At 38.3% G+C, this 25,592-nt stretch overlaps 1 protein-coding gene across 1 annotated transcript in view; it reads left to right on the forward strand.

Moving 5' to 3' along the window:
• The window catches only part of ITGAV (integrin subunit alpha V), an 88,851-nt gene that overhangs the window by 15,217 nt on the left and 48,042 nt on the right, over positions 1-25,592 (forward strand). Inside the window, exons 3-4 of the mRNA XM_028479875.2 lie at positions 19,423-19,514; positions 21,973-22,087. Of these exons, the coding sequence (XP_028335676.1) occupies positions 19,423-19,514; positions 21,973-22,087 (207 nt within the window). The remainder of the gene's footprint in view (positions 1-19,422; positions 19,515-21,972; positions 22,088-25,592) is intronic.

The following is a 25,592-nucleotide window of genomic DNA, read 5'->3' on the forward strand; positions in this document are numbered from 1 at the left end:
GGGAGGGAAGGACTGGGAGTGTGGGATTAGCAGGTGTAAACTGTTATATATAGGATGAATAAACAACAAGGTCCTACTGTATAACACAGGGAACTGTATTCATTATCCTGTGATAAACCATAATGGGAAAGAATATAAAAAAAGGAAAGTCTACATGTGTAGAACTGAGTCACTTTGCTGTTTAGTAGAGACTGGCACAACATTGTAAATCAGCTATACTTCAATGAAAAGAAAAGTATATGTACTGTTTTGATAGAAATTGCAAATTATTTTTCACAGAAGTTTACACCCCTCCAGTGTTTTCTGACATCCATGCCAATACCATTTATCACCATATTTTTTATCTTTGTCAATTTTATATTATATATCATATCATTATTCTATGTATTATATATGTATATTTATATATGTAATGTTGTACTATTATATTATTTTATATTATATTAATTTGTATTCCTTTAAATAACAGTAAGACTAATCATCTTTGCATTTGTTTGTAAGCCATAGCATTCCTTTTCCTCTGAGCCACTTTTAATATATTTGCACATATTTTCTGTTGATTAGTGGATTAAAAAAAATGAATCTCAGTTGATGGCACTCCATCCTTTTGGTTAGTTAGGCCAAAATTTGGAGTCATGCTCGACATAAAATCTCAGCAAGTCAAAGTCTAACTGCTTCTTTGTTCTTCGGCTGCTAACATCCTAGTTCAAGCCACCATTGTCTTTCACCTGGACTGTTGCCCTGGGCTCCTGAATTAGTAAAGGAAAGAGATGGCACGCTTAAATTGGGATAGTTTGAGGAGCTTTTAGTAAGGGGACTATTTACAAAGTAAGTGGGCACTAGTTAAAATTTGGCCTCTAAGCCTGAAGGGAGAAAGGGAAGGGAGCAGTTACCAGAATCCAGGCAGTGGGGAGAGCCACGTGAGGGAACTGTGGCTTTTGTCAGAGGACAGCAGCCAGCCCAAGGTGACGGGAAGGAACACGGGAATAAAACCCTGGCCTCACTCTCCTTCCTCACTTTCATCTCTGTGCATGCTCCCCACTGGCTGAATCCAAGTGGGAGGCAGCGGGCCCGGCTGCCCATGAGTTCACACTAGTCAGCATTCCTAGGCAAAGAGCAGGGTGGGGAGCGGTGGAGAGGAGACCTGGAGGAACAGAGGGAAGAGAGCCGGCACCCCCCTCGCAGTTCTCCCCATTGCTGCCCTGGGTACTCCCTTCTGGTTGTTCTCTAGAGCAGCCAGAGTGATTCTTTTAAAATATTCAGATTATGACACTCCCGTTCAGATTCCACTAATATCTCCCCATCTGTCCCGCAGTAGCTGAGATGACTGAGTATTCCAGCCCACCATGTCTGTCTTTACCTTCATCTTCTAGTGTTCTCCCCTCCTTCATGCTCTGCCAGCCTCACTGGGCCTCTTTGCAGTGGCTTGTGAACAGTAGGCACATTCCCATCTCGCCTTCCCTTGGGCTGTTCCCACTGCCTGGAGCATTGATCCCCCCAGTGTACATTGGGTGCTCCTCCACCACCTCCTGTGGGAATTGCTCAAGTGTCATCTTCTTAGTAATGCTCTGACCAGCTTATTTAACATGCCAGTTCCCCCTTTCCCACTTTGTGCTTCCATCCAATTTTCAGCTTTATTTTTTCCTTAGTACTCACATTGCTATAGAAGTTATTTATTTTTAGTTAATGCCTCTTTCTTTCAATTAGGATATGTATTCCACCGGGATAGTTTTTAATCTGTTTTGTTCACTGCGGAAATCCCAGGGCCTAGAACAATGCCCGGTGCCTGGCACAAGTGGTACCCAATAAATTGAATAGATGGACAAATGAATCATAAGAGCTTTTTCTATAGTGAGGAAATAACTAAAGTCCTTTCGTTGTATGTTTACAAATACGGATTTTTTGTTCTATTCTCTTTTTGTCCTTGCTTATGATATTTCTCTAATCATTCTGTATAACCTCTGAGACTTCTCTTATGAAAAGAATATACAAATTGACTGCATTTTTTACATTAGAATTTTTATCCAAATAGTGTTTGAATTTAAGAAAAGAGAATATAGTTTTCAATAATCTAGTCATGAACATGTACATATATCTGGACACAGCACCATTAGACTGTGTCTTGACTGTGGAAGAAATGCTTACAACTTACAGAATCCACCTGAACTTTTCTCACACCTCTGTCCCATCTGAGCCCAAACACATAAACATCTCTGCCCCACTGATGCCTTTTATCTTCTCCGTTATCTTGAGGGAGATAGTGGCTTTTCCCTCTTTGTCTCCCTCACCCCTGTTTTGTGTTGGGAGACAGTAGGTGAGTGGATAAATGTGGTTTCTGAAGGCAAACTGCCTTGGACTCAAGCCCCAGCCCTGTTGTTTACAGCTGTTTAACTTGCACAAGTTACTAACAGGTTACTACCCTCTCCCTGACTGACGCATCAACCCTGCTCCATAGGAATGCGTTAAATGGAATGAGTTCATTTGCGTGTGTTAAGACATGTAAAGTGCTTAGTGTAGGGACTGGCACACTATCATGGCTCACTTAGTATAAGCTGTTTTATATTTTTATTACTTCTCCCTTCTCAGGAACCTTCTCATTTAACTATGTTCCTGCTCTTCCCCTGCTCCCTTCTTTTTTTTTTTTGAACTTTCAAACATGGTTAAATTTTTCCTACCTGAAAAACTAATCAAAACAGCTTTCCCTTGAGCGTGTGTCTTCTTTTAGCCATTTTCCTTTCTCCTTTTCTTCACAAGCAGGGTATTGAACACGGTGCCTCTCTTCATCACTTCCCATGCTCAGCCATTTCAATCTGGCAGCTCCCTAAGCCCAGCCCAACACGGTGCCTCTCTTCATCACTTCCCATGCTCAGCCATTTCAATCTGGCAGCTCCCTAAGCCCAGCCCAGCAGTGGCCCGAACTGAAATCGCTGGTGGCAGCCTACTTCAGTGGACACTTGATCCCTCATCTTATTGAACCTCTCTCTTATAATTCACCTCACTCTTCATTCCTTCCTTATTTTATTTTATTTTTTTTTTTGCGGTACACGGGCCTCTCACTGTTGTGGCCTCTGCCGTTGCGGAGCACAGGCTCCGGACGCGCAGGCTCAGCGGCCATGGCTCACGGGCCCAGCCGCTCCGCGGCATGTGGGATCTTCCCGGACCGGGGCGCGAACCCGGTTCCCCTGCATCGGCAGGCGGACTCTAACCACTGCGCCACCAGGGAAGCCCCATTCCTTCCTTATTTAATGTCTCCACTCTTTGCCTGTCTGAAACTATTGATATCTTGTGCCCTTATTCCTCCTAACCTTTTTAAAAAAAATTTTATTGAAGTATAGTTGATTTACAATATTGTGTTAATTTCTTCTGTACAGCAGAGTGACCCAGTTATACATATGTATGTTTTCTTTTTCATATTCTTTTCCATTATGGTTTGTCACAGGATATTGAATATATTTCCCTGCCTCATAACCTTCTTGATACTCTTGTGGAGTTTACCCTTTAACTCTTCTTTCTTCATTCACTCCATCCATATTGGTATACATTGTTGTGTCATGAAAAAGAAATAGGCCATGGAGTCACACAGGCCTGGGTTCAAATCCAGACTCTGCCATTCTTCCAATGTTACCTTGGGAAAATTACCTACCTTTCCACAGCTGTACTACATTCCCAGGGTGATCATGAAAAGTTTCAATTAGTTAGTTTATTTTCTCTACTTTATTGTGTTTCTGAGTCCAGAAGAGACTTTAGTGCTTAAAAGGGCTCCATCCTCATGTTTTTAATATTTGGGAAGTAAATTTTATAAAATTATTGTATTTAAATTAGCTCTTACATGATATGGTAGATATTACAACTATTCATTAGTATCGTATTTCTGGGAATAACCTCGAATTTAGGTAAGCCCCTGTGACTTTTGCTAGCCAATGAAACATGAGCAGAAGTGTGTCATTTATGGGTGGAGGTGTTTAGGAGTTGGGACATTGTTCTACTTCTTCTCTTACCAGATGCCATAGTGAGTAGTGATAGTGTTAATAATAGAACCTCCCTCAGCCTGGGTCCCTGAGTGAGGAAGACATGAAGGTTAGACTCTTACTGACCCACAATGTATATATGTATAAAATAATCCTTTGTTATTTTTGACTAATAGATATTGGGGTTGCTTGTTACTATAGTGTAATGCAGCCTAACTGAATAATACACGTAGGAATATTAAAGTTGAGTGAAATGATCAGTAGTCAGCTTTTGGAAAATGGTTGTTAAAACCCTTTCCCATTCTGTATGCCAACTCGATATTCTGTTAAGTTTCTTGTTCTGTTTTACTGGGTCCTGAGTGGCTAAGTGACTAGGTATCATTGCTTATGCTAAGAATAAGCCCCTGGTTGGTATCTTGCATTTAGACTGGGAGAAACTGTAAATAACTAATAAATACCTGATGGGGAAGCCATAGCTTTGGAGTTCCCTGAGTGCAGTGACTCTTACAACTGGCATGTCCTTTGCGGGAACTCTGAAAGCTCTGGCTATGGGGTCATTACAAGAGATACCATTCCTATGGGGCAGGAGGCTTTGAAACATGGGTAGCTGCTGTACCCACCAGATCTTGTTTCTTCATATCTGAGCTGTCTCCTGATGAGGCAAAGAGAAGAGCTCTGGACAGCTGTGTGTACTGCTGCACAGGGAAGTTCATGTAAGGACTCTCATCAGGGAGGTTATGCCTGGTTCTGTCCTATAGCCTCTAAATAGACTGGTGCTGTGTGTGACCTTTGGTAGTTTTGTGAGTCTGAAAGTTTAGTTGAGCCCCAAGAAGCCCTCCTGGTAGTTGTTGCATCAACATTTGAAGTTTGTAACTGTTCGAAGTACTGCTCTAGGCTCATTTGTTTCTTGGGCTATTTCTCTTTAGAAAAAACAGAATAATGACTTTATCCCTTCCCGTAAAAAGAACAAACTTCAGCTAGCTCCAGGATCACAATAAAATTTTTTACAGTAAGGTACTTTTTGGAGATACTATAAATGCTTGGCATTAAATAGTATATTATCAATGTCCTTTCCCGTTTCCTTCTTCTTCCTTTTAGATCAGGTTCTGCTATACAGGCTGCCAGTGCACTAAGTACAGCTCTTTTTCTTCATTTAGCTGAAATTTATACTTGTTTTCTTTTCTTTTTTTTTTTTTTTTCTGGTTATCTTATGATGTGTTTGTTTTCCTGATTAGACTGTAAACTCTCCAGAGAGGGAACAGATGTGTTTCTGCTCACCATTGTGTGCTAGTGTATGGAGAAGTGCCTGGCATATGGTAGGTTGTATATGTGTGTTTATTGCATGCAGGTGTTGGGTTCTTCGTGCAAAGCAATAAAAATTGACTTTGGCTAAATTTTGCTGAATAGGAATTTATTGGCAGGATATTGGTAACTCGATAGTTTTCTGAAAAATGGGCAAGAGAAGCTAACAGAGGAACCAGTAGTGTAGGGTTTTATTGCTATTGGAATTGCTCTTACTGACTATGGGGCAACACCATGGGAATAATTTCTTACCCATCCCTGGCTCTCTGCATCACTTGCTAGAGATCCAAAGCTTTTATGGTAGTATATGACTGAGTCTAAGCCATATGCCTATGAAAGTCAGAGAAAGTCTATCTTATCTGGCGCAGCTAAGAAATGATAGATTAGAGCTTGTTTAGAGAACTAAAACTTAGGGTCCTTCAAAAGAAGAAAAAGAATAGTAGTAAGAGAGTACCTTTTTCTCTTTTGGGTTGGAAAAGAAGATAATTGTCAGAAAACATCCTTTACAAATCCAGTGTGTATCTGTTACTGATCTATAATTCATGGACCAATTTTATGTTCAGTTTACCAAAGATATACCTAGATATTAGACGATGTATAATTTATTAGGCCATTTTACTGTGGGTCGTCACATGCATTAAGACATTAGTAGTAGCTAAGGAAAAAAGTCTGGATTTTGGTATTAGGATAGTGTAACACTTAGTTTCTTAGCTCTTAAAGAGGAAAGATGAATACTTTCAGTGTGCTTTTCTTCTTACTCTAGGGCATGATTTTGGGTAGAGGGGTAGGAAGATTGATTTCAGAAATATGTTTGGAAGGTCAATCTAAATTTACTTCATTTTAAGTCTGAGCAGTAGACACAAATAGATTTATACCAAAATAACTGAGGCATACCTGGAAAGTATCTAACTCTGCTTGGGGCCTTTGAGGAAGGCTTCCCAGATCGGTTGGTGATATTTTAGGTAGCTAATAAAAGATGAGGTAGAATTCACCAGATGTGGAAGAGGGTTCCAGGCAGAGGAAACAATATATGCATAGATTAGTAAAAGGTGTTTATGAAGGAAAATCAATAATTCCATGTGACCTGCATATATGCATCTATCTATAAGATTTATATGTGCAATGTGAGGGAGTTGAGAGCATGTTGAGAAATGAAGCTGGAAGTAAACTGAGGGAGGATCTAAATGAACTTTAAAAAGATATTCTAAACCAGCAGTCCAATCAAATAAATTCATCATCAAGCCTAACACACATAAGAGCATTGTATTAAAAATAAAAGGATCTAGAGCTCAGTGGGTAGATCTTGGTTCCTTGCCATGCTAAGTAGGTTTGATGTGAACATTACAGAGAAAGTAACACTTTCAGTACCCATTCTATTAATTTCTTAGTCATTATATTTGGTAGAATTATACAAGTTACATGAAATAATGAATATTATCATATGGATATCTCCAAAATATTGTAGACATGTCTTTTAAACAATTAAGGGAAAATGTAGGGTTCTGCGATTAACAGTTTAATTTAGCAGAAAATTCAATCCAAGATGGTAAGCTTACTTAGTGCTTTGATTATTGAATGGTATTTGTGCATTACTGAGTCTGCAGGAACAAAAGGAAACCTCAGTCTAAAATTTCTTATTTCATGGATTTGTGAAACTAGTTCCCAAACATGCTCTCTGTTAATTTTCTTTCAAGCTTTTGACTTTTGCTTGTCTTCTTTGTTTTGCTTTGTTAACTTCTAAACATAAACTTTATTACATTTCTAGTTGTGTCCTTTTGTGTGACTTGTCTTCTTTTTCTTTTTCCTGCTGATTTTCTTGATGTAATATGTAAAGAAAACCACAACTAGGATGTAAGAAGGAAAACCTAGTGTCTTATCTTACATGCCTGTATAGTGATTGAAATATTATATCTTGCTTCAAAATACTAGTTGCCCACTTGGATTTTTAAACCCCTTCATCTAGTGACTCCACAAAATTTGTAGGTTTTAACCAAGGTTTGCATAATGGCTGAAAACTGATTTTTCCCTAAATTGACAGAATAATCTGAACTTTAAAACATTGTTGAATTAGTGAAAATTAAAAGGTCATTTTGGAGTATGATTTGTTTGTTTTGTACTAAGATGATTTTTTTTTTAATTAAGGTATAGTTGATTTGCAGTACTATATATGTTTCGGGCGTATAACACAGTGATTCACAATTTTTAAAGTTCATAGTCCATTTATAGTTATTATAAAATATTGGCAATGTTCGCCGTGCTGTACAGTATGTCCTTATAGCTTATTTATTTTATACATAGTAGGTTGTATCTTATTCCCCTACTCCTAAAAAAAAAGATGATTGTCATGTAGAAAACACAATCTATCTGAATGTAGATGTGGAAAAGTAGAACTTAAGCAAATCTGCTTTAGTTTAAGGATTAATGATCTATGTATTTTAGGAAGTAAAAATATTCTAAAACTGTATTATGTTGGTATGCAAAACAATATCAAGAATATTTATGTAGCAGGCTAGGGGTAGTCTGTTATCTCAATTTTGTCTTCATGCCTCAATTAGTTTCTTATTGTTGTCATAACAAGTTACTATAAACTTGGAGGCTTAAAAACAACACAAATTTATTATCTTCAGTTCTGAAGGTCAGCTGTCTCATTGGGCCAAAATCAAGATGTCTGCAGTGCTGCATTCCTCTTGGGGGCTCTAGGGAAGAATCTGTTTTCATGCCTTTTCTAACTTCTAGAGGCCACCCACCTTCCTTGGTTTGTAGCCCCTTCCTCCGTTGTTAAAGCCAGCAGTAGCTGGTTGAATCTTTCTCAGGCTTACACCACTCTGACACTGACCCTTCTGCCTCCTCATTGTGACTCTATCAGACCTACCGAGAAAATCTGGAGTAACCTTCCATTTCAAGCCCCTTAATTTAATCACAGCTGCAATGTCCCTCTTGCCATGTAAGGTCACATATTCAAATGTAAGTTTCCAGGGGTTAGGACTTGGATATCTTTGGGCGGCGGGGTGCTGGGGGGGCGGATTATTCTGTTACCACAGTGCCCTTTTAAATATTTTCTTGGTATTGGTTATACTATAAGCTACTTTAGGCACAACCATGCTTATGTAAGTCGGCCTTGTTCCCTCTCTTGTTGTTTTTGCTTTGGCTCTGTGGTTATGGGGAATGCAAACTAAAAGGTGAAGGCTCAGATTCAAGCTCTGACACGCACTAGATGCGACCTTGGGCAAGTGATTTAAGTTTGCCAGCCTCACTTTTTCCCATCTGTCAAATAAGTATAATACCTACCCTTCAAGTTTGTCATGTGCATTTAATGAGATAATGTCTATGAAGGTACTTTATAAGCGATGAAGCAGTGTAGAAATGAAGAAAGGATAGTTTACATCATGCCCACATGACAGTTGTGGGGAAGTGAATGATTATGGAAAAGGAAGAAAACTAAAGATAATTGTGGATATTCTTAAATGGATACTATCTTGGTTTGTGTTGTAACCTCTGTTATGGTGGCATCTGGGAAAATCTCCTTGCAGCATGCTTTCTTTTTTTAGGAAGCAGATGTTACTAACAGACTGACCATTGCCCAGTTTTCTTAATAGTAAGTCTTTTCTCAAAAGGTAGACTGATGATGTGCACTGACAGAGGAGAACATGTAGCACGTGGCACGGTCAAAGTCTCTTTGTGTAGAAAGACGGGCTTGCCTGCATGATTGTTAAATACGTCCCTTAATAAAAGGAGAAGCGCCTATGTTTATGTTCCAAATTCAGTGAATGGATGTCACCTCTCACCAACAGTATCTGTTCTAGAGAAGCTCAGAAGTCAGATCACTGCCCTGCCACCCAAATGGCTTGCTGGAACACTTATTACCTGTTCCCATAAGGGCTTGGCCGTAGGCTGGGCAAACCCTGGCCATGCCAATTTTCCAGTCAAGAAAAATGCTGTGGAGTATTTTCTGGATATTACTGTGCTTTGTATTCAATAGAAAATAGAAAACTTAGCTGCTCTCTGGCCTCTCTGCCATACAGTTGCCAGCTCATTGCAATTAAAACAATCAGGCCATCTCAAAAACAGCCTCCGAAGTTTGCTTTTGTCCTCTAGGTGAATTTTCTGTCTTTCAGAGTGGTGTCTAGATATCTGTCCAGTTGCAACAGTCCTGCAAATTAGAAAGTTAAAGAACACAGAGAAAAATAGTCTCCCTTCCCTTTGTTAATACAAAATAAATTTATACTAAAGAATTATATATATGTGTGTTTTTTAAATGAAACTGTTTCTGCTGATATAATCTGTTGTTCCCCAGTAGAGAATTATACAATTGGAGAACTGGCAGGCAACCTAGAAATCAATTAATCCAATTCCTTTATTACTAGTTAGTTGTTATTTTAACTCATACAGTTAGTTGGTATTTTAACATTTTAAATGTTTTACCAAATCTGAGTTCCTTTTAAACTCATATTCTTCCTGGCCCATTTTGACCTGACTCACACCCATTATTTTAAGACTTAACATTGACTTGGGGTTTTTTTTTTTTTTTTTTTTTTTTTTAACTTTAGTAAAGAGGTTTTGTTTTAAAATGTTAGATGCTTTCAGGATCATTTCCTTCTCATCACTAGGAGGAAACAAACCAGCATTGATGGAGCAGTGGGTGTTTTCAAAGGGCCTGTATTTCTTTGTGCTGCCTCCATGAGAAGCATCAGAATTGCTCACGGAAGGAGAGGGAGATTTTGATTCTCTATTCCCTGTGGTGGTAATAATTCAATAAATAAATAAATACCAGTCCCCAGTGAAATGAGCTTCATCATATTTTCTTCTGGCTCTACTTTTCTGACTCTTCTTGTTTGCTTTTAGAAAACAGTTATATCTAATTTTATATAAAAGATGTTTTTGGATAGCTCTAGGTAAATTAGTGTCACTTTCTCGTGTTCATAGACTGTGATTTCAGAACTTATTTTTAGATTCACAAGTGATTAGTTTTTAATAGTCTGTGGACCCAAACACTGGATTTAGAGACCTTTATCTCTTGTTATTTTAAGTCAATGCACATATGCTTCTAGAGACATTTAAAGACACTTTAAAGTTATACAGCAAATCATCGTTGCATTAATACTGATACCTAACCGCTGCATATTGTCTTTCAGAGTTTCTTAAATTAAGAAACTGTATTTTCTTACTAAGTCAAAGAAGTTATTAACCTCCATTTTGATCTTCAGTAATATCTGGAATTTTGATTTTTTTAATGAATTATTTTTCACAGTATTCTACTCTAGTAGTTTGAGTACTAAGAAGTATAATGCTTATTGAATATAGGAAGAATAATGCTTATAAAAATTGCTAGGAAGAGCTTGCTCAATTTAAGTGTTCTTGAATTTCATGAACTAAAACTCTTTTATGTGTGGGAGATGAAAATGTAAACAAAGTTAATTAAGAGGGGATGTGGAAGCTCATAACTAAGCTTTTGTATGTGAAGATTATTGGATATGTATCCACACTACTTTTTTTTTTACCTTTTAAAACATGCAAATAATGCATATTCATTGATTGAAAAAATGAGAAAACTTCGAGGGGCCAAAAGGAAATAAAAAAATCTCCCAAATCCCACCACCCAGGAAATCAATGGCCACAGGATATATTTGGATGGGTGTGTATAACGTGTTTGTGCATGTACCTTGTGGCCTTTGTATATACTGTTTGTGTGTGCGTCTGTGTGTATAAATATGTAAAATTATAATTTACTCAATTTATGTCCTATTGTGTTGGAGATAGATTTTTTTGCTGTTTTTAAAATCTATTATAACAGTGCTTTGAACATGTTTATTAAGTGTTTGTTCACATTTTAAATTATTAGGATTAATTTCTAAAAATGAAATTTGGAAGTCAAAGGGATGTGTGTTTTTTAACGTACATTTGATAGATATTTGCGAAGTAGGAAATGTTTTATTGAGATAGAATTTATCATAATATTTACCTGTTTTAAGGGTACATAATTATAGAGTTTCGCAGATATTATTATAATCTAATTCCAGAACATTTCTATCACTCTCTAAAAAGAAACCTCATGTTCAGTGCCAGCCACTGCCCAATTACACCCCCACTGATGTTAAAATGTGCTATTTAGGTACTACTGAAAAATGCTGCTAGTTATAATTATGTCACCATTGACTGTAATACACATTTATATTTCAAAGATGTTGATATCTGAATATTTGCAGCTCTGAGTCAATGAAATGCATTATTTCACAATAGCATTATGTTACAAATACATGATACTAGCAGCTGTCAGACTGCTTTTTCATTTTCTCTCATAGTTCTTTTATAGTATGTGTAACTCTCTGAAAATATCTTATGTAATTGTTTATTATTTCTCTCCCTTGAAAGCAGGGACCATATCTGTCTCATTTAACTGCTATATTCCATGCATTTAGACATAGGAGTTACCCATGATTTATTTATTTAAATGAATGATCAAAGAGATTTCTTTCTCTGTCCTGTTAATTTTCACATAAATAACTAAACCATATTGGGAGATTTTTCTTTCAGGCAAATTTGTTATAGGGAGTGTGACTGAGCAAAAGTGATGTTTGAGGTAAAAAGCTGCTTAAGGAAGACTGCAAATTGTCTATTTTATTAAAGGGTGAATATGGGATGGCATTTTTTTTAATTGAGGTATAATTGACATACTAGTTTCAGGTATACAACATCATGATTTGATATTTATATATTTTGCATTATGATGACCACAAGTCAATTAACATCCATCATCATACATAGTTACAAAATATTTTTTTCTTGTGGTGAGAACTTTTGAGATCTGCTCTCTTAGCCACTTTCAAATATGCAGTACAGGGCTTCCCTGGTGGTACAGTGGTTGAGAGTCCGCCTGCCGATGCAGGGGACGCGGGTTCGTGCCCCAGTCTGGGAGGATCCCACATGCCGCGGAGCGGCTGGGCCCGTGAGCCATGGCCGCTGAGCCTGCGCGTCCGGAGCCTGTGCTCCGCAGCGGGAGAGGCCACAGCAGTGAGAGGCCAGCGTAACGCAAAAAAATATGCAGTACAGTATTATTAACTATAGTCACCATGCTGTACATTACGTCGTTTTAATAGCCACTTTTTTGGGGCAAAATATAAGCCCTCTGAGGACCTACATCATTATTTGTAAAGTAACAAATGGGAGCTGAATGACTAAATACACAGGTCACTTCCAAATAAAAGTTTACTGTTTTGCTTTTCTAACGTTTTGGCATTCTTCTGGCCTTTGGTCTTTTCAAAATAGGTGATGTAGTCTTGTTGTTCCCAAGGATATTCTTTAGGCATGAAAAGAAAAACAAAAAAATGTAGCTTTAGGGTGATAAGGTAACTTTTACTTAAAAATAAGCATCTCCTGTAATTCTCCAGCAAGTTGAATGTTCGACAGTGTCTTTTCAAACACTTGGAGGAAATGAGAAAAAAATGAGAGGAGTTGGTTACTAATCAGCGGGCAGAGTCTAAAGCTATGACAGTTTGCGTTATCCAATATGCTTCTGTCCTGAAGTCTTCCATCATGGGAGTCTGATAAAGTGCAACTGGCAAGTTTAAAAGCCGACCAAAATAGATGTTACATTTTCAAGTCTCTGGTGATGTACTTGCTAATTAACTTTAAGGTTCTCTAGCAGCGTTTTCTATGAATTTCCGAAAGTGATAGTATGGAGTCTTATGTTAATTTACGTAATATGGGGCAATTTCTTCTCATTTTTGCCATTGTGTGAGACACTCTTTTTCCTTTTAATTTACTTGCGAGATCAGAGCTAATATTCCAAGGTGTTTTACAGAATTATGGGCAGAAATCGTTGTTCGTTCTTGACTTTTCCCTGAAGAAGCATTTCCTTCAGCACTGTAATTTCTGCAGCTGTCTGTATTCTATATCCCTTTCAGGTTGGTGGCATGGTCCAAGCAGCCTGGGGAGTTCCAGTATCACTTGAAATGGTGACTCAGGGCTGTGACTCAAAATATTTACTTCCGTCATGTGCCCTGGATTAGCTGCCAGTTTCAGCCAGGTCATGAATGAACTTCTTGTCAGTGTGTTTGGAGAACAGGCTTTCCTTTTCTTTCTCCCCACCCACCTCTATTCACACTTCCTCTGAGTGAAACTTCTGCCTGAGGTTGAATTGGGTATTTTAAGACTTGGACTCTGGAAAAAAAGTTCTGATTGGTAAAGAAGAACTTCCCATTGAGCAAACTTCTTAAAAAGATGGTAATTTGAGGTTGTGACCCTGTTGAAGCTGAAGGCGTTCAAAGCAATGGGTGATAACATATTTTTTGGAAAACTGTTGACTCAGTTTTTGATGCCAGTATATGCCAATGCGTTATAGCCAAATACATTTGACTTCTTGTGTTTGTTAATGTAATTGAAAACACCTTTAATCACTTGATGCTATATGGCTGTTGCTTGGTTTTTCAAATGTACTTTTTAATCAAAAATAGCCATATTGCCTGATGCTTTTTCACATTTGACTGGTGCTGCTTCATTTTTCTTAAATGCTGTGGGTAAATTGCTTGCCATATTGGAAAGAACTATGGATTTTTGTGCTCCATAATACTTGATGATAAAAATAAAACCAAAATATATGTAAAATTTCTACTTATTTTCCAGGACATTTTTTTAGCTTAAGCTAAACCTGATGTCCACAAAGGCAGATAACCTTAATCATAATGGTAGGGGATGTTTTTGATGCTTTTTTTTAAGAAACAGGACATAGAACATGGTAGCAATGAGAAGCACCTACTACTTGACCGTGCATAGCAGCGTCCTATGCCACCACTTACAAATTTAGAGAAAAGTCCGTTTGTTTAAGAAAAAAAAAAAATCTATGGAAGCAGTTTTTCAAAGTAGTAGGAAGAGAATGGGATAACATTTTACAGAGGAAACTTCTCTTCCTCCTTTCAGAAATATAATTGAAGAAAAATTGCATAGCATAGAGGGCAATTCAGAAATGCCATGAAGTACACTCTTAGCGTTGCATGAAAGCTCTTGACCACTGTTCCCCTCTAGACCCTTTTCTCTAGTCACAGTGAACAACTCACAAGTCTCTAAAAAATCCAAGAATATCCACTCCTTTGTTTCTTTGCACAGGATCTTCTCTTGGCCCAGAAAGCATTCCCTCACTTGTACTCTGCCACCCTTTTCCCAGTACTCTTTTTTTTTTCTTTTTTTTTTTTTTGCGGTACGCAGGCCTGTCACTGTTGTGGCCTCGGGCCTGTCACTGTTGTGGCCTCTCCCGTTGAGGAGCACAGGCTCCGGACGCGCAGGCTCAGTGGCCATGGCTCACGGGCCTAGCCGCTCTGCGGCATGTGAGATCTTCCTGGACCGGGGCACGAACCAGTGTCCCCTACATCGGCAGGCAGGCTCTCAACCACTGCGCCACCAGGGAAGCCCTCCCAGTACTCTTTACACAGTCCTCTACCATTGCTCCACTGTAATTACTTGTTCCCATGACTGTCCCTTGTATCAGATATTTCCTTCAGGGGCAGACTACCATTTCATCATGCATTAGGGTCATGGACAGCTACACCTGACTTTTCAGTTAGGGTTTGGATCAAACATGGAAGCAATAAGGTTTTCTAGGTCAGAGGCCCTTGGGTACAGAGGCCTACAGGTGGGAATGAGCAGGGCTTGTATAAGGGACTGGGGACTCAGGGTAAGGGAACTCTTACATATAGAAATAAGTTTATCTTGGAACCTTGATTAAAATTTAGCCATTAGAATAATATTCTATATTACATACCATTTTCCAGAAGGTTTATCATCTTCATTTAGCAAAGAGCTCATGCTCAGATAGCTTATGATGAAATTCCGTGTATATTGGAAGAGGAAGTAGATGTGACTTTGAGGGAATATGTAAGTCTCTTAAATCAAAATAGAAATATTCCTAAACTTGAAACTGAAGGAGATACAGGGGGTTGATTAAATAAACTGCTGTACAGCTGTATAATGTTGTACTCAACAACAATGAAAACGGTGCTGTAGGTCTACTTTTATTCACATATTGTTACAGGGAAAAAAGTATATATACTTATATGTATAGTAATAGCTTGAATTTTTTTAAATATTGGCTTAAAATATCTACTTTGCATAAAAGGATATACATGTATTCCTAAAACAAGTGTTTAGGAATAGACACCAAAATGTGAGCAGAGGATATTTCTTTATGGTGGGATGGTGATATTTAGATTCATCTTTACATCTGGCTTTATTTTGTTTTATGTTTTCATTTGTTTTGTAATATTTTTAATGATTATTATTAGAGTAAATATAATAAAGAGTGCAAATAAAGAGAAATAGAAGATATTCTGTTGTTGGCCTTATAGTACATAATATCTGTACTTGCTAACTGCTGTACTTTTATTTTGAAAAATTTTAAACTTACAGAAAATTTGAAACTGTAATACAATGAACAATATGCCCTTCACCTAGATTCAAGTATTCTTGCAGACGTTGTGAAACTTTACCTCAAAACACTTCAGCAGGCAGTTCCTCATAACTGGGACCTCTCCTTATATAACCACAGTACTATCATCATCACATACTAGAAATATGTCATTATTATAATACTGTTATCTAATAAAGTCCGTTGTAACTTGAAAAATTTCTTCAGACACAAGATTCAATCAAGGATCACATCTTGCATTGGGTTGCCATAGATTGTTATCTTTTAATCATGAATCTTACTTCTTTTGTCTTTCATGACATTGACATTTTTGAGGAAACTATACCAGGTGTCTTGTAGGCAGGAATATTGTATTGGCAAGAATATAGTGATGTTGGGTCTGCGTGTCTTTTTTTTTTTTAACAAATAAATTTATTTATTTATTTATTTATTTTGGCTGTGTTGGGTCTTCGTTGCTGTGCACGGGCTCTCTCTAGTTGCGGCAAGCGGGGGCTACTCTTTGTTGAGGTGCATGGGCTTCTCATTGTGGTGGCTTCTCTTGTTGCGGAGCACTGGCTCCAGGCACGTGGGCTTCAGTAGTTGAAGCGTGCGGGCTTCAGTAGTTGAAGCATGCAGGCTCAGTAGTTGCGGCACGCGGGCTCTAGAGCGCAGGCTCAGTAGTTGTGGCGCGTGGGCTTAGTTGCGCCACGGCATGTGGGATCTTCCCAGACCAGGGATCGAACCCGTGTCCCCTGCATTGGCAGGTGGATTCTTAACCACTGCGCCACCAGGGAAGTCCCTACATCTCTCTCTTTTTTTTCTGAATCGAAGTTTTAGAGTATGAGGAAATACATGGAGTCTTAAATTAATTTGAGTACCACCTCTCTAATGTGGTACTTTCGTTCATGGAAGATTTCCTCTAATAAAGAAAAGTTTTGCTTCTGCTTTGACATCTTTAGGGTCTTGCTGAAAAGGCTGTTTTAAATGAAAGCAGAAGCAGGAGGTAGCAGTTGTGATAATGCTGAACTTTTTGTTCAGATACATTAGATCATAAAGTCATTTCCCTCAGGCTAAGCTTACCTGAGTTTATCTTGATGCTTATGGTCTCAAGGGACAATGAATTGAAGTGAATCCCGCCAAGCACCGACTGTTTCACTGTCATACTGTATTTCTCCTGCTTCATTAATGTAAGGGGGGAAAATGCCTTTATTTCCTTTGTAGAAAAGAATAGAATAGAAGGCCAGTAGCACAGTGAGAGACCACAGTTAGCTTGCAGTGGAATTTTTTAAAAATCCTATTAAATAACTTGTAAGCATATATTTTATGGCTAAAATCCTTGAAAAAGCTATTAATTGAATCCAATTCTTCCAAGGGCTGAGCTTCTTTGTAGTTATAGGTTAGTCCATTTTGGATATAGCATTTTGTTTTTAGAACATATATTACTCAAACTTTGCTAGGCTATACTGCAGTAGCAACATGGTGTTTTTGTTTTTGTTTTTAATATACAAACAAATACCCAGATCTTAATCACTTAAAAAAGGATAATTTCTTGCTCATGTCATCGTCTTGTGTGGGTCATTTGACTATTCTTGGTGGTTTAGAAACTTGGACTGAGGCTGCTTCCATTAAGGGATTCCACACCATCTATTCTTTCAACCTCATGGCTGGGAGAAAGAAAACATGGAGAATACATATCCACTGTTTTTGTTTTATTTTGTGTTTTAAAATGAAATGACAACTTGAGATTTCACATATAAGTGATATAATGAAGTGTTTGTCTTTCTGTGTCTGGCTTATTTCACTTAGCATAATGTCTTCTAGGTCCATCCATGTTGGTGCACATGGTAGGATTTCTTTTCTTAAGGTTGAATAATATTCCATTTTAATTATATACCACATTTTCTTTTTTTCATTCACTTGACCATAGACATTTAGGTTGCTTCACACCTTGACTATTGTGAATAATGCTTCAGTGAACATGCGAGTACAGAGATCTCTTCAAGGTAGTGGTATCATTTCCTTCAGATATATACCTGGAGTGGGATTGCTGGATCATACAATAGTTCTGTCTTTAATTTCTTGAGTAGCCTCCCTACTGTTTTCCATAATGGCTGCACCAATTTACATTGCCAGCCAACAGTGTATCAGGGTTCCCTTTTCTCCACATCTTCTGATAATAGCCTTCTTAATTGATATGAGATGATATCTTATTGTGGTTTCGATTTGCATTTCCTTGATGACTACTGAACTCATATCCACTCTTAACTGACTTGAATTAGAAGGGACACATGCCACTTCTGCTCTTAGCTTATTGATAAAAATGAGTTATGTGGCTTTAACCTAACTATGGGAGGATGGGAAATGTAAGGGAGCACGTGAACTGTTAGGTGATCTATAGGTCACTGATGTGTGAGGTCGGCATATGAACATAGGCTTCAAAGGCAAGCCAGCTACTGTTGGGAAACCTTGATTCACATGGTAAAAGGCATGTACTAGCTAGTTTGTTCCTCCTTCCTCCCTCGCTTTACTAGTAAATGGTGCCTTTGTGACCACTGACAAAAAACAGTGAGTGGTGTTTAGACTACAGATAGAGGACTTTGGAAATTGACACATTAAAAATTTTTTTTGCAAAACAATGAAAATGTTCAAAGAATAGTACAGCTAATATGTTAACACCTTGCATCTTGCCTAGATGATGTCTGGCATCATTGAAATGATCATTAATTATGTATAATTCTTCAATTGGTCTTAAGTCCTCAGAATGGATTTGAATAACCATAAGCACTGCCTTAGATGGGTGGGGTTTAGGGAGTAGATTTAACCAAACCTTTTGATGATATTAACATGTTGGCTGGCATTCTTAAAATTGACACTTGTCTGATGTATTTGTCTAATACAGTTATTGAAATATGTGTTTATAAGGAATGATTATTATAAACAGATTTTAAGAGGAACAGACTGGACTTTAAAAATACTCCTTCCTTCCCCAAATACTTTATGCACATATTTCTGTAATTTTTTCATTGACCAGATCAAGAGCTTTCTCATGGAAAAGATTTTTATCTTTTTCTTTTTAAATCTACAGTGCTTTACATGAGTGCCTGGTATATCAGGAATAATTTCCTCAGTAATGTAGGCTGAAAAAATAAATGTTTGCATGTAGTGTGCCAAATCGAATTCTTTTTCCAACCAGCCAAATCATGTCTTCTGGATTCTAACTCACGTTATAATGTCATTGGTAAGATCTTAGTCTTTTACTGAGTGTTAGTGTAGTGTTAGCTAAGTGTTTTACTAAGTCTTTAGTCTTTTACTAAGTGTTAGCTAGTGTTCTATAAAGGTGTTTCATAGCCTTCTATTTTTGTAAATATCTTCATGCCACAGAAAAAACTTCTGGGAGCACAGAAGGTATTCATAAGTGTTTGTTTAATAGTTAATTTTCTTACAATTTAGCAACTGGAAAATTTCATGACTGTTACTTTTTCACATCTGCATTATGATAATTGGTAGGGTTAATAACAAATCTGAGACACTTCTAAGTCATCCTGTGTTTTATTTTTTCTGATTAGTTGAAAATCCCCAATGCGTGTAAAGTATATGAGATAAAAAGCCAGTGTACTATTTGATTAATCAAAGGCACACTAGTCATAAACCCAGTTGGACTGAAAGAAACTATGTTATACTAAGTAAGAATATTTTGTTTCTCACCCCTCACAGCTTATTTTTTTAATTATTTTTTAACTTAATTTAATTTTATTTTAGGCAATAGAGATTATGCCAAGGATGATCCGTTGGAGTTTAAGTCCCATCAGTGGTTTGGAGCATCTGTGAGGTCAAAACAGGATAAAATTTTGGTAAGTGTTTTAGATATTTAATAAGTTAACTTCAGTCAATTTATGTGGAAACACAGGAAGTTTTATGCTTGAAAGCTGATAGTAAAATTCAGTGTGCTAAAGGGCAGAGAGTTTAATCAGATAACTTAGCTCTGATCAAAGGCCACCCCTTCTCAGGATACCCTCTCTCTCACCCTTCAGAGACTTGGCTTTTGCTACTTTCACCTTCATTCCTACATTGTCCATTTTTTTTGCACTACTCGATGGTTCCCATCAGTTTGTTTCTGTCCAGCCAGGTTTAGGAATAGTGTGCCTTTGATTAATCAAATGCCCTAGTACCTCCTCTCCTTACGAATAAAACACCCCCGCCTTTGCCTCATCGTCCCCTCTGCTACAGTCCCCTTCCTTTGCTCCCCTTTTCAAAGACTTGTTGAAAGTAACCATCTCCACTTCCTCACTTCCCATCCTCTTCCCAACCCCTCCTTGTCTGGCTCAGGTAGGCATGGGCAAGGTCATCCTTGACTTGCAGGTCAAGAATACTTTTCTTGCCCCCTCAAAACCATTCAACAAGGTCATTTGACCCATACTTTTTGAAATACTTTTCTTTCCTTGGCTCCTGGGACTCTGTACTTTTCTGGTTTTCCCCTTTACCACTGGTTGCTCTTTCGCCATCTCCTTTAATAGCTCTACTTCTGCTCAGCTTCTAAATGTTGAGGGGTCTCTGAGCTTTGTTCTGAGCCCTTGTCTTCTTCAACTACACCTTTTACCTAGCTGCTTCTATCCTATCCTGTGGCTCTGAATACAATCTATATATCATAATCCCCAAATCTATAGCTCTAGCTCTTAATTCTCCTTGGATCTTCAGAAGTTGTATTTCCAAACTACCAAGTTGACATTTCCATTTGGATATCTCATATATTATTCAAAATGAATATGGACCAAAATGGAACTGTTACCCTCCATCATAAAGGAAAAACCACAAAAATAAGTATTTCCATATAAACTTCCCCATCTTAGAGGCACGACTCTCTACCCCATCCACCAGCAAGCCCTGTCAGTTCTGTCTCCAGCTTCCGGAATATATCCCGCGGCCCTCAATAAATCATCATCTCCACTATTTCTACCCTGTACCAAGCCACCATCGTTCCTCACCTGGGTCAGTGCAGTGGCTGTTCTCATCATCTCTCTGCTTCCTCTCTTGCCCCAGCTACAACCCATTCTTTATAGAAGGACCAGAGTGAACCAGAGCATTTCATCTGCCTGATTCAAACAGTCAAGCAGCTTTTCATCACTCTCAGGGTAAAAATCTCATGCTCATCCTGGTTTTTATAAGCATCTGCATAATCCAGTCACCAGCTGCTGTCTCTTTGGTATCATCTCACTCCTGCACCTCACATGTGTAGCTATACTAGTCTTTTTATTCCTTCCATACCAAGTCATTTCAGTTAGTTCCTTAGTGTTTGTCCCTTTGCCTATCTTATGCTCATCTTACTGCTTTTCACTTGGGCTGCCTCCTTGTTATTCTGATTTCAGCTCTACTTTCATTTCCTCAGAGAGCCCTTCCCTATTTTAACTACTTGCATAGTATTTATTATTTTCTTCTTTTTTCCATCGGATTGTGGGGCATCGGGGAAGGATTTGTTCAGGAAGTGAAATTTCGGCAGAGCTTTAAAGGATGTGTCAAATTTTAGCAATTAGAGGTGAAGGGAGAGGTTGAGAATGGTGGCATTCTAGGCAGAAGGAGGTACAAAGAAACAAAAATATGCAGAAGTGGCAAATACTCCACTCTGGAACATCAGGTACATGTAGAGAAGTGGCAGTGATTTCTTACTTTCAGTTTTTAGGGTAAATATAAAATAGCCCAGTGATGTCTGCAGTGTTTGTATTAAAATGTTTTGCTTCAAAGGATATTATAGAAAATTCATTGAATTTTTTCCAGCAAATTAAATTGTTATACTTTGGTAGATTACTATGCTGTTAAAAAAACATGCATTCTACCACTTTTACATGGTGTTGAAGTCTATAACTCTGAAAGCAAAAAGGTCATAGTTTATTTGGAAAGTAAATAAAATAAGCACTGCAAATTCTTCTACTCTCTTCTTACTTGATAAATTATTTGCTTTAAACTTAGGGATATATTCTACACACATGAGAGTGTTATTTAGTTAAAATATTGATTTGGTCTGTGCCCTTCAATTTAGCACCTAACGTCAAGAAAGGTGCTACTCAAAATAATGATTTTGCTATTTTGAAAAAAAAAATACCTAGACTACAAATATGGCCTTTAGAAGCATGTGAGAAGAGTACTTTAAAAATCTTTATCCACTACTGTGATAAGGAATTTAAGGTAAAGGATAGGTTTGATTAATTTTTATAAATGCTTATAAAGGGATATTGTAATCTGAGGTAGTATAGATTATATGAAACACTGATTTTTTTCAGAGAATTTTTATGTGTGGACTGCCCCCTTTGATTTCAGGCCTGTGCCCCACTGTACCACTGGAGGACTGAAATGAAACAGGAGAGAGAGCCTGTTGGAACATGCTTTCTTCAGGATGGTACAAAGACTGTTGAGTATGCTCCATGCAGATCAAGTATGTATAGGAAGTTGACCAGCTTTACAAAGAGGGTTGGGAAGCCTAGGCTGTTAAAAAAGTGTGTGTGTGTGTGTGTGTGTGTGTGTGTGTGTGTGTGTGTGTGTGTGTGTGTTTTAAAATTTGTAGGCATATGGTGCTGTTTGATGACAGCAAAATGAAGGCAATTTTATTAATGTAAAGAAATTTAGAATATGCAGTCAACAGGCTTATCTTTCTCCCTAAGAACTAGTTTTCATCTTCCTTGGTCAATAATAATTAATATTTGATTTTGGAAATCTGCATTTTTAGTCACTATTAGTCAGAAGGTGCTCCGTTGAGCTTCTCTAACAGAGATGCAGACCCCACAGCTAATGATTCTGATTCAGCAGCTCTGGGTCAGGCCTAGCTACCTTCATTTTTAACAGACTCTACAAGGTAATTCTGATGGATACCAAAATTTGAGAACTGCAGCTCTATATTAATAATGATGTTAAAAGTAAAAAAAAATTGTCATAAGGAGCCAGAGTTTTTATAGGAAGGTGAAACATTGGGCTCAGGAGTCGGAGTCTGAATTTCCTTGCTTTTAATCAGTCTCCTTGTCAGTCTGTTGACTAAGCTCACTCCTCTTGATCTAAAAGATCTCACCCTGTTCTCTAATATTATTTGAAATTTCCAATGAAATTTATATTGTGACTAAAGATGATTTTGAGCACTTGTAATTCTGATTATGCTTTTCCAAACTCTGTATACTTTTTCCTTCTTGGAGATTGCAGTCGTTTTGCTTCTCCACTATTGTTGAATTGGCCACCACTCCAGATCCTCTTTATATCAGAAACATAAAAATAGCTTCTTGAAATGCAATGTGGTGTTTATACCTGGAGCACTTTTTAGGCCATTACTTTTTCTGTTTCACTGGTCACCAGGTAGTGTAGTAGAGAGAATTAATAACAGAAGTACAACATGTAAGACTCTTATTGCTAGACTTTTTTTCCATGTTAGGCAACTTGTGACACCAAAGGATCTATTTAGTCTTCAAAATTCTAAGCAGTTGAACCTCTGAGAAATTTCAAAATGATTTCATGAAACACTTATTTCTTAGCCCACTGCCTTGGCCCTACTTGTTGTAAGTGGGAGGTAAACATGAAAAGAATGGTACGTACCCATGACCACTTTATTAGAGTAGGTCAGAAAGCACACCCTGTGAGAACGGAGGAGGTGGGCAGCTTTATCCTCAGTGTCTGACTACACCACCTTCTGTTGGTGTTTTGGTCATAGTACTGTTGTCTTTGGTGGCATGTGGAAAATGTGAGGACTAAATTTGTGTTTTTAATTTCTGTATTGCAAAAATGTTCCTATGGTGTGAAGATAATTTCGTAGCTCTGAAGGATGAGCTAACCCTTGTGTGCCAGGCTTGTAACCTATTGTTTATGTGATGGACACACCTGTAAAATCACATTTATTCTCTTCTGATACATGTGGGAACTGAGATCCAGACAATTGAAGTCATTTTTTTCCTACATCTTATGGTAGTGAGTGATCTAATTAGGATTTTAACCCAGGTCTTTCTTATTCCAAAGGAATCTTTTCCCTGTATTACTAACAATAGAAAACGTTTTCCATTTCTATTTCCTCTGTATTAAGCACAACTTTTCTACAGAGAATACTGCTTTCACAAGTGCAGGTTTGGATAATTCCTGATGTAAGAGGACAAGAACCCTTCTGAAAACAAGCATTCTAACGATGATCCCTTGAGGATGTACTGCCATGTTCAGCTAGTATTTTTCATCATTTTGCCTCTTCAGTAACGACCAGTTCTCTTTTTAACATGTATTTAAGGGATTAAGACTGCATGATGTAGCTGCTCATAATGCTTTCACTTATTTGGTTTAAGCACAGACATTTTAACCTTATTTTCTGAAGTATTTAACATCCAAATCAGATCAGCAAACTATGGCTTGTGAGTCTGTTTTTGTAAATAAAGTTTTATTGGAACATAGCCACACCCATTTGTTTACATGTTATCTATAAAGGGAGAGTTGAGTCCTTGCCACAGAGACTGTATAGCCCCTAAGCCTAAAACATTTATTACCTGGCCCTTTACAGAAGATGTTTGCTGATCCCCGATCTCAATAGTAATACCTCAAATATTAGAAAAAGCAGAGAGAACAGTTTTTAAAAAATCAAAGTGAATGCCTTTCTTCCTAATAAGCTGGCTTTCGATATCTCTTGATCATTGTATGTACTTTAGGGCTCAACCTTTGAAGTATTAAGCTACATGCAGGCCCAAAGTACAAGGGGCAACCTGCCCAGAGAAGAACACTCAAGAGTGGGAATCTCAGAACTTGAGTTATATTCTTGCACTTTGCCAACAACCTGTATATCTGTAGTCATGGGTGATTCATCACTGGTAAAACGCTGATTTAGGCAAAAGACTTCAGAGATGCAATTTTTGTATTTTATGTCTTCTTCATACTTCAATAAATTGTGTAACCCAATGGCTGATTTTACACGAGGCTGCCCGTTTTGTAGGGCTACATTGCCAACTTCTTGATAACTGCTTGTTTTGATGGTGGTAGTTTGTGGGTTTTGTTGTTGTTTGTTTGTTTGTTGTTTGCTTTTTTTTAACACCTTTATTGGAGTATAATTGCTTTACAATGGTGTATTAGGTTCTGCTTTATAACAAAGTGAATCAACTATACATATACATATATCCCCATATCTCCTCCCTCTTGTGTTTCCCTCCCTCCCTCCCTATCCCTCTAGGTGGTCACAAAGCACTGAGCTGATCTCCCTGTGCTATGCAGCTGCTTCCCACTAGCTATCTATTTTACATTTAGTAGTGTATGTATGTCCATGCCACTCTCTCACTTTGTCTCAGCTTACCTTTAACCCTCCCCGTGTCCTCAAGTCCATTCTCTATGTCTGTGTCTTAATTCCTGTCCTGCCCCTAGGTTCTTCATAACCAATTTTTTTTTTTTTAGATTCCATATATATGTGTTAGTATACGGTATTTGTTTTTCTCTTTCTGACTTACTTCACTCTGTATGACAGACTCTGGGTCCATCCACCTCATGCTTTTTTTTTTTTTTTTTTTTTTTGCGTTACACGGGCCTCTCACTGCTGTGGCCTCTCCCGTTGTGGAGCACAGGCTCCGGACGCGCAGGCCCAGCGGCCATGGCTCACCGGCCCAGCCGCTCCGCCGCACGCGGGATCCTCCCGGACCGGGGCACGAACCCGCGCCCCCTGCATCGGCAGGCGGGCTCCCAACCACTGCGCCACCAGGGAAGCCCATGCTTTTGTTTTTAATGTGGTCTATATGGATCTATGGAACGTCACTCTATAAAAATTTACCGGGCTTCCCTGGTGGCGCAGTGGTTGCGCGTCCGCCTGCCGATGCAGGGGAACCGGGTTCGCGCCCCGGTATGGGAAGATCCCACATGCCGCGGAGCGGCTGGGCCCGTGAGCCGTGGCCGCTGAGCCTGCGCGTCCGGAGCCTGTGCTCCGCAACGGGAGAGGCCACAAC

The sequence above is a fragment of the Physeter macrocephalus genome, chromosome 2 (assembly GCF_002837175.3).
Source record: "Physeter macrocephalus isolate SW-GA chromosome 2, ASM283717v5, whole genome shotgun sequence".
NCBI lineage: Eukaryota > Metazoa > Chordata > Mammalia > Artiodactyla > Physeteridae > Physeter > Physeter macrocephalus.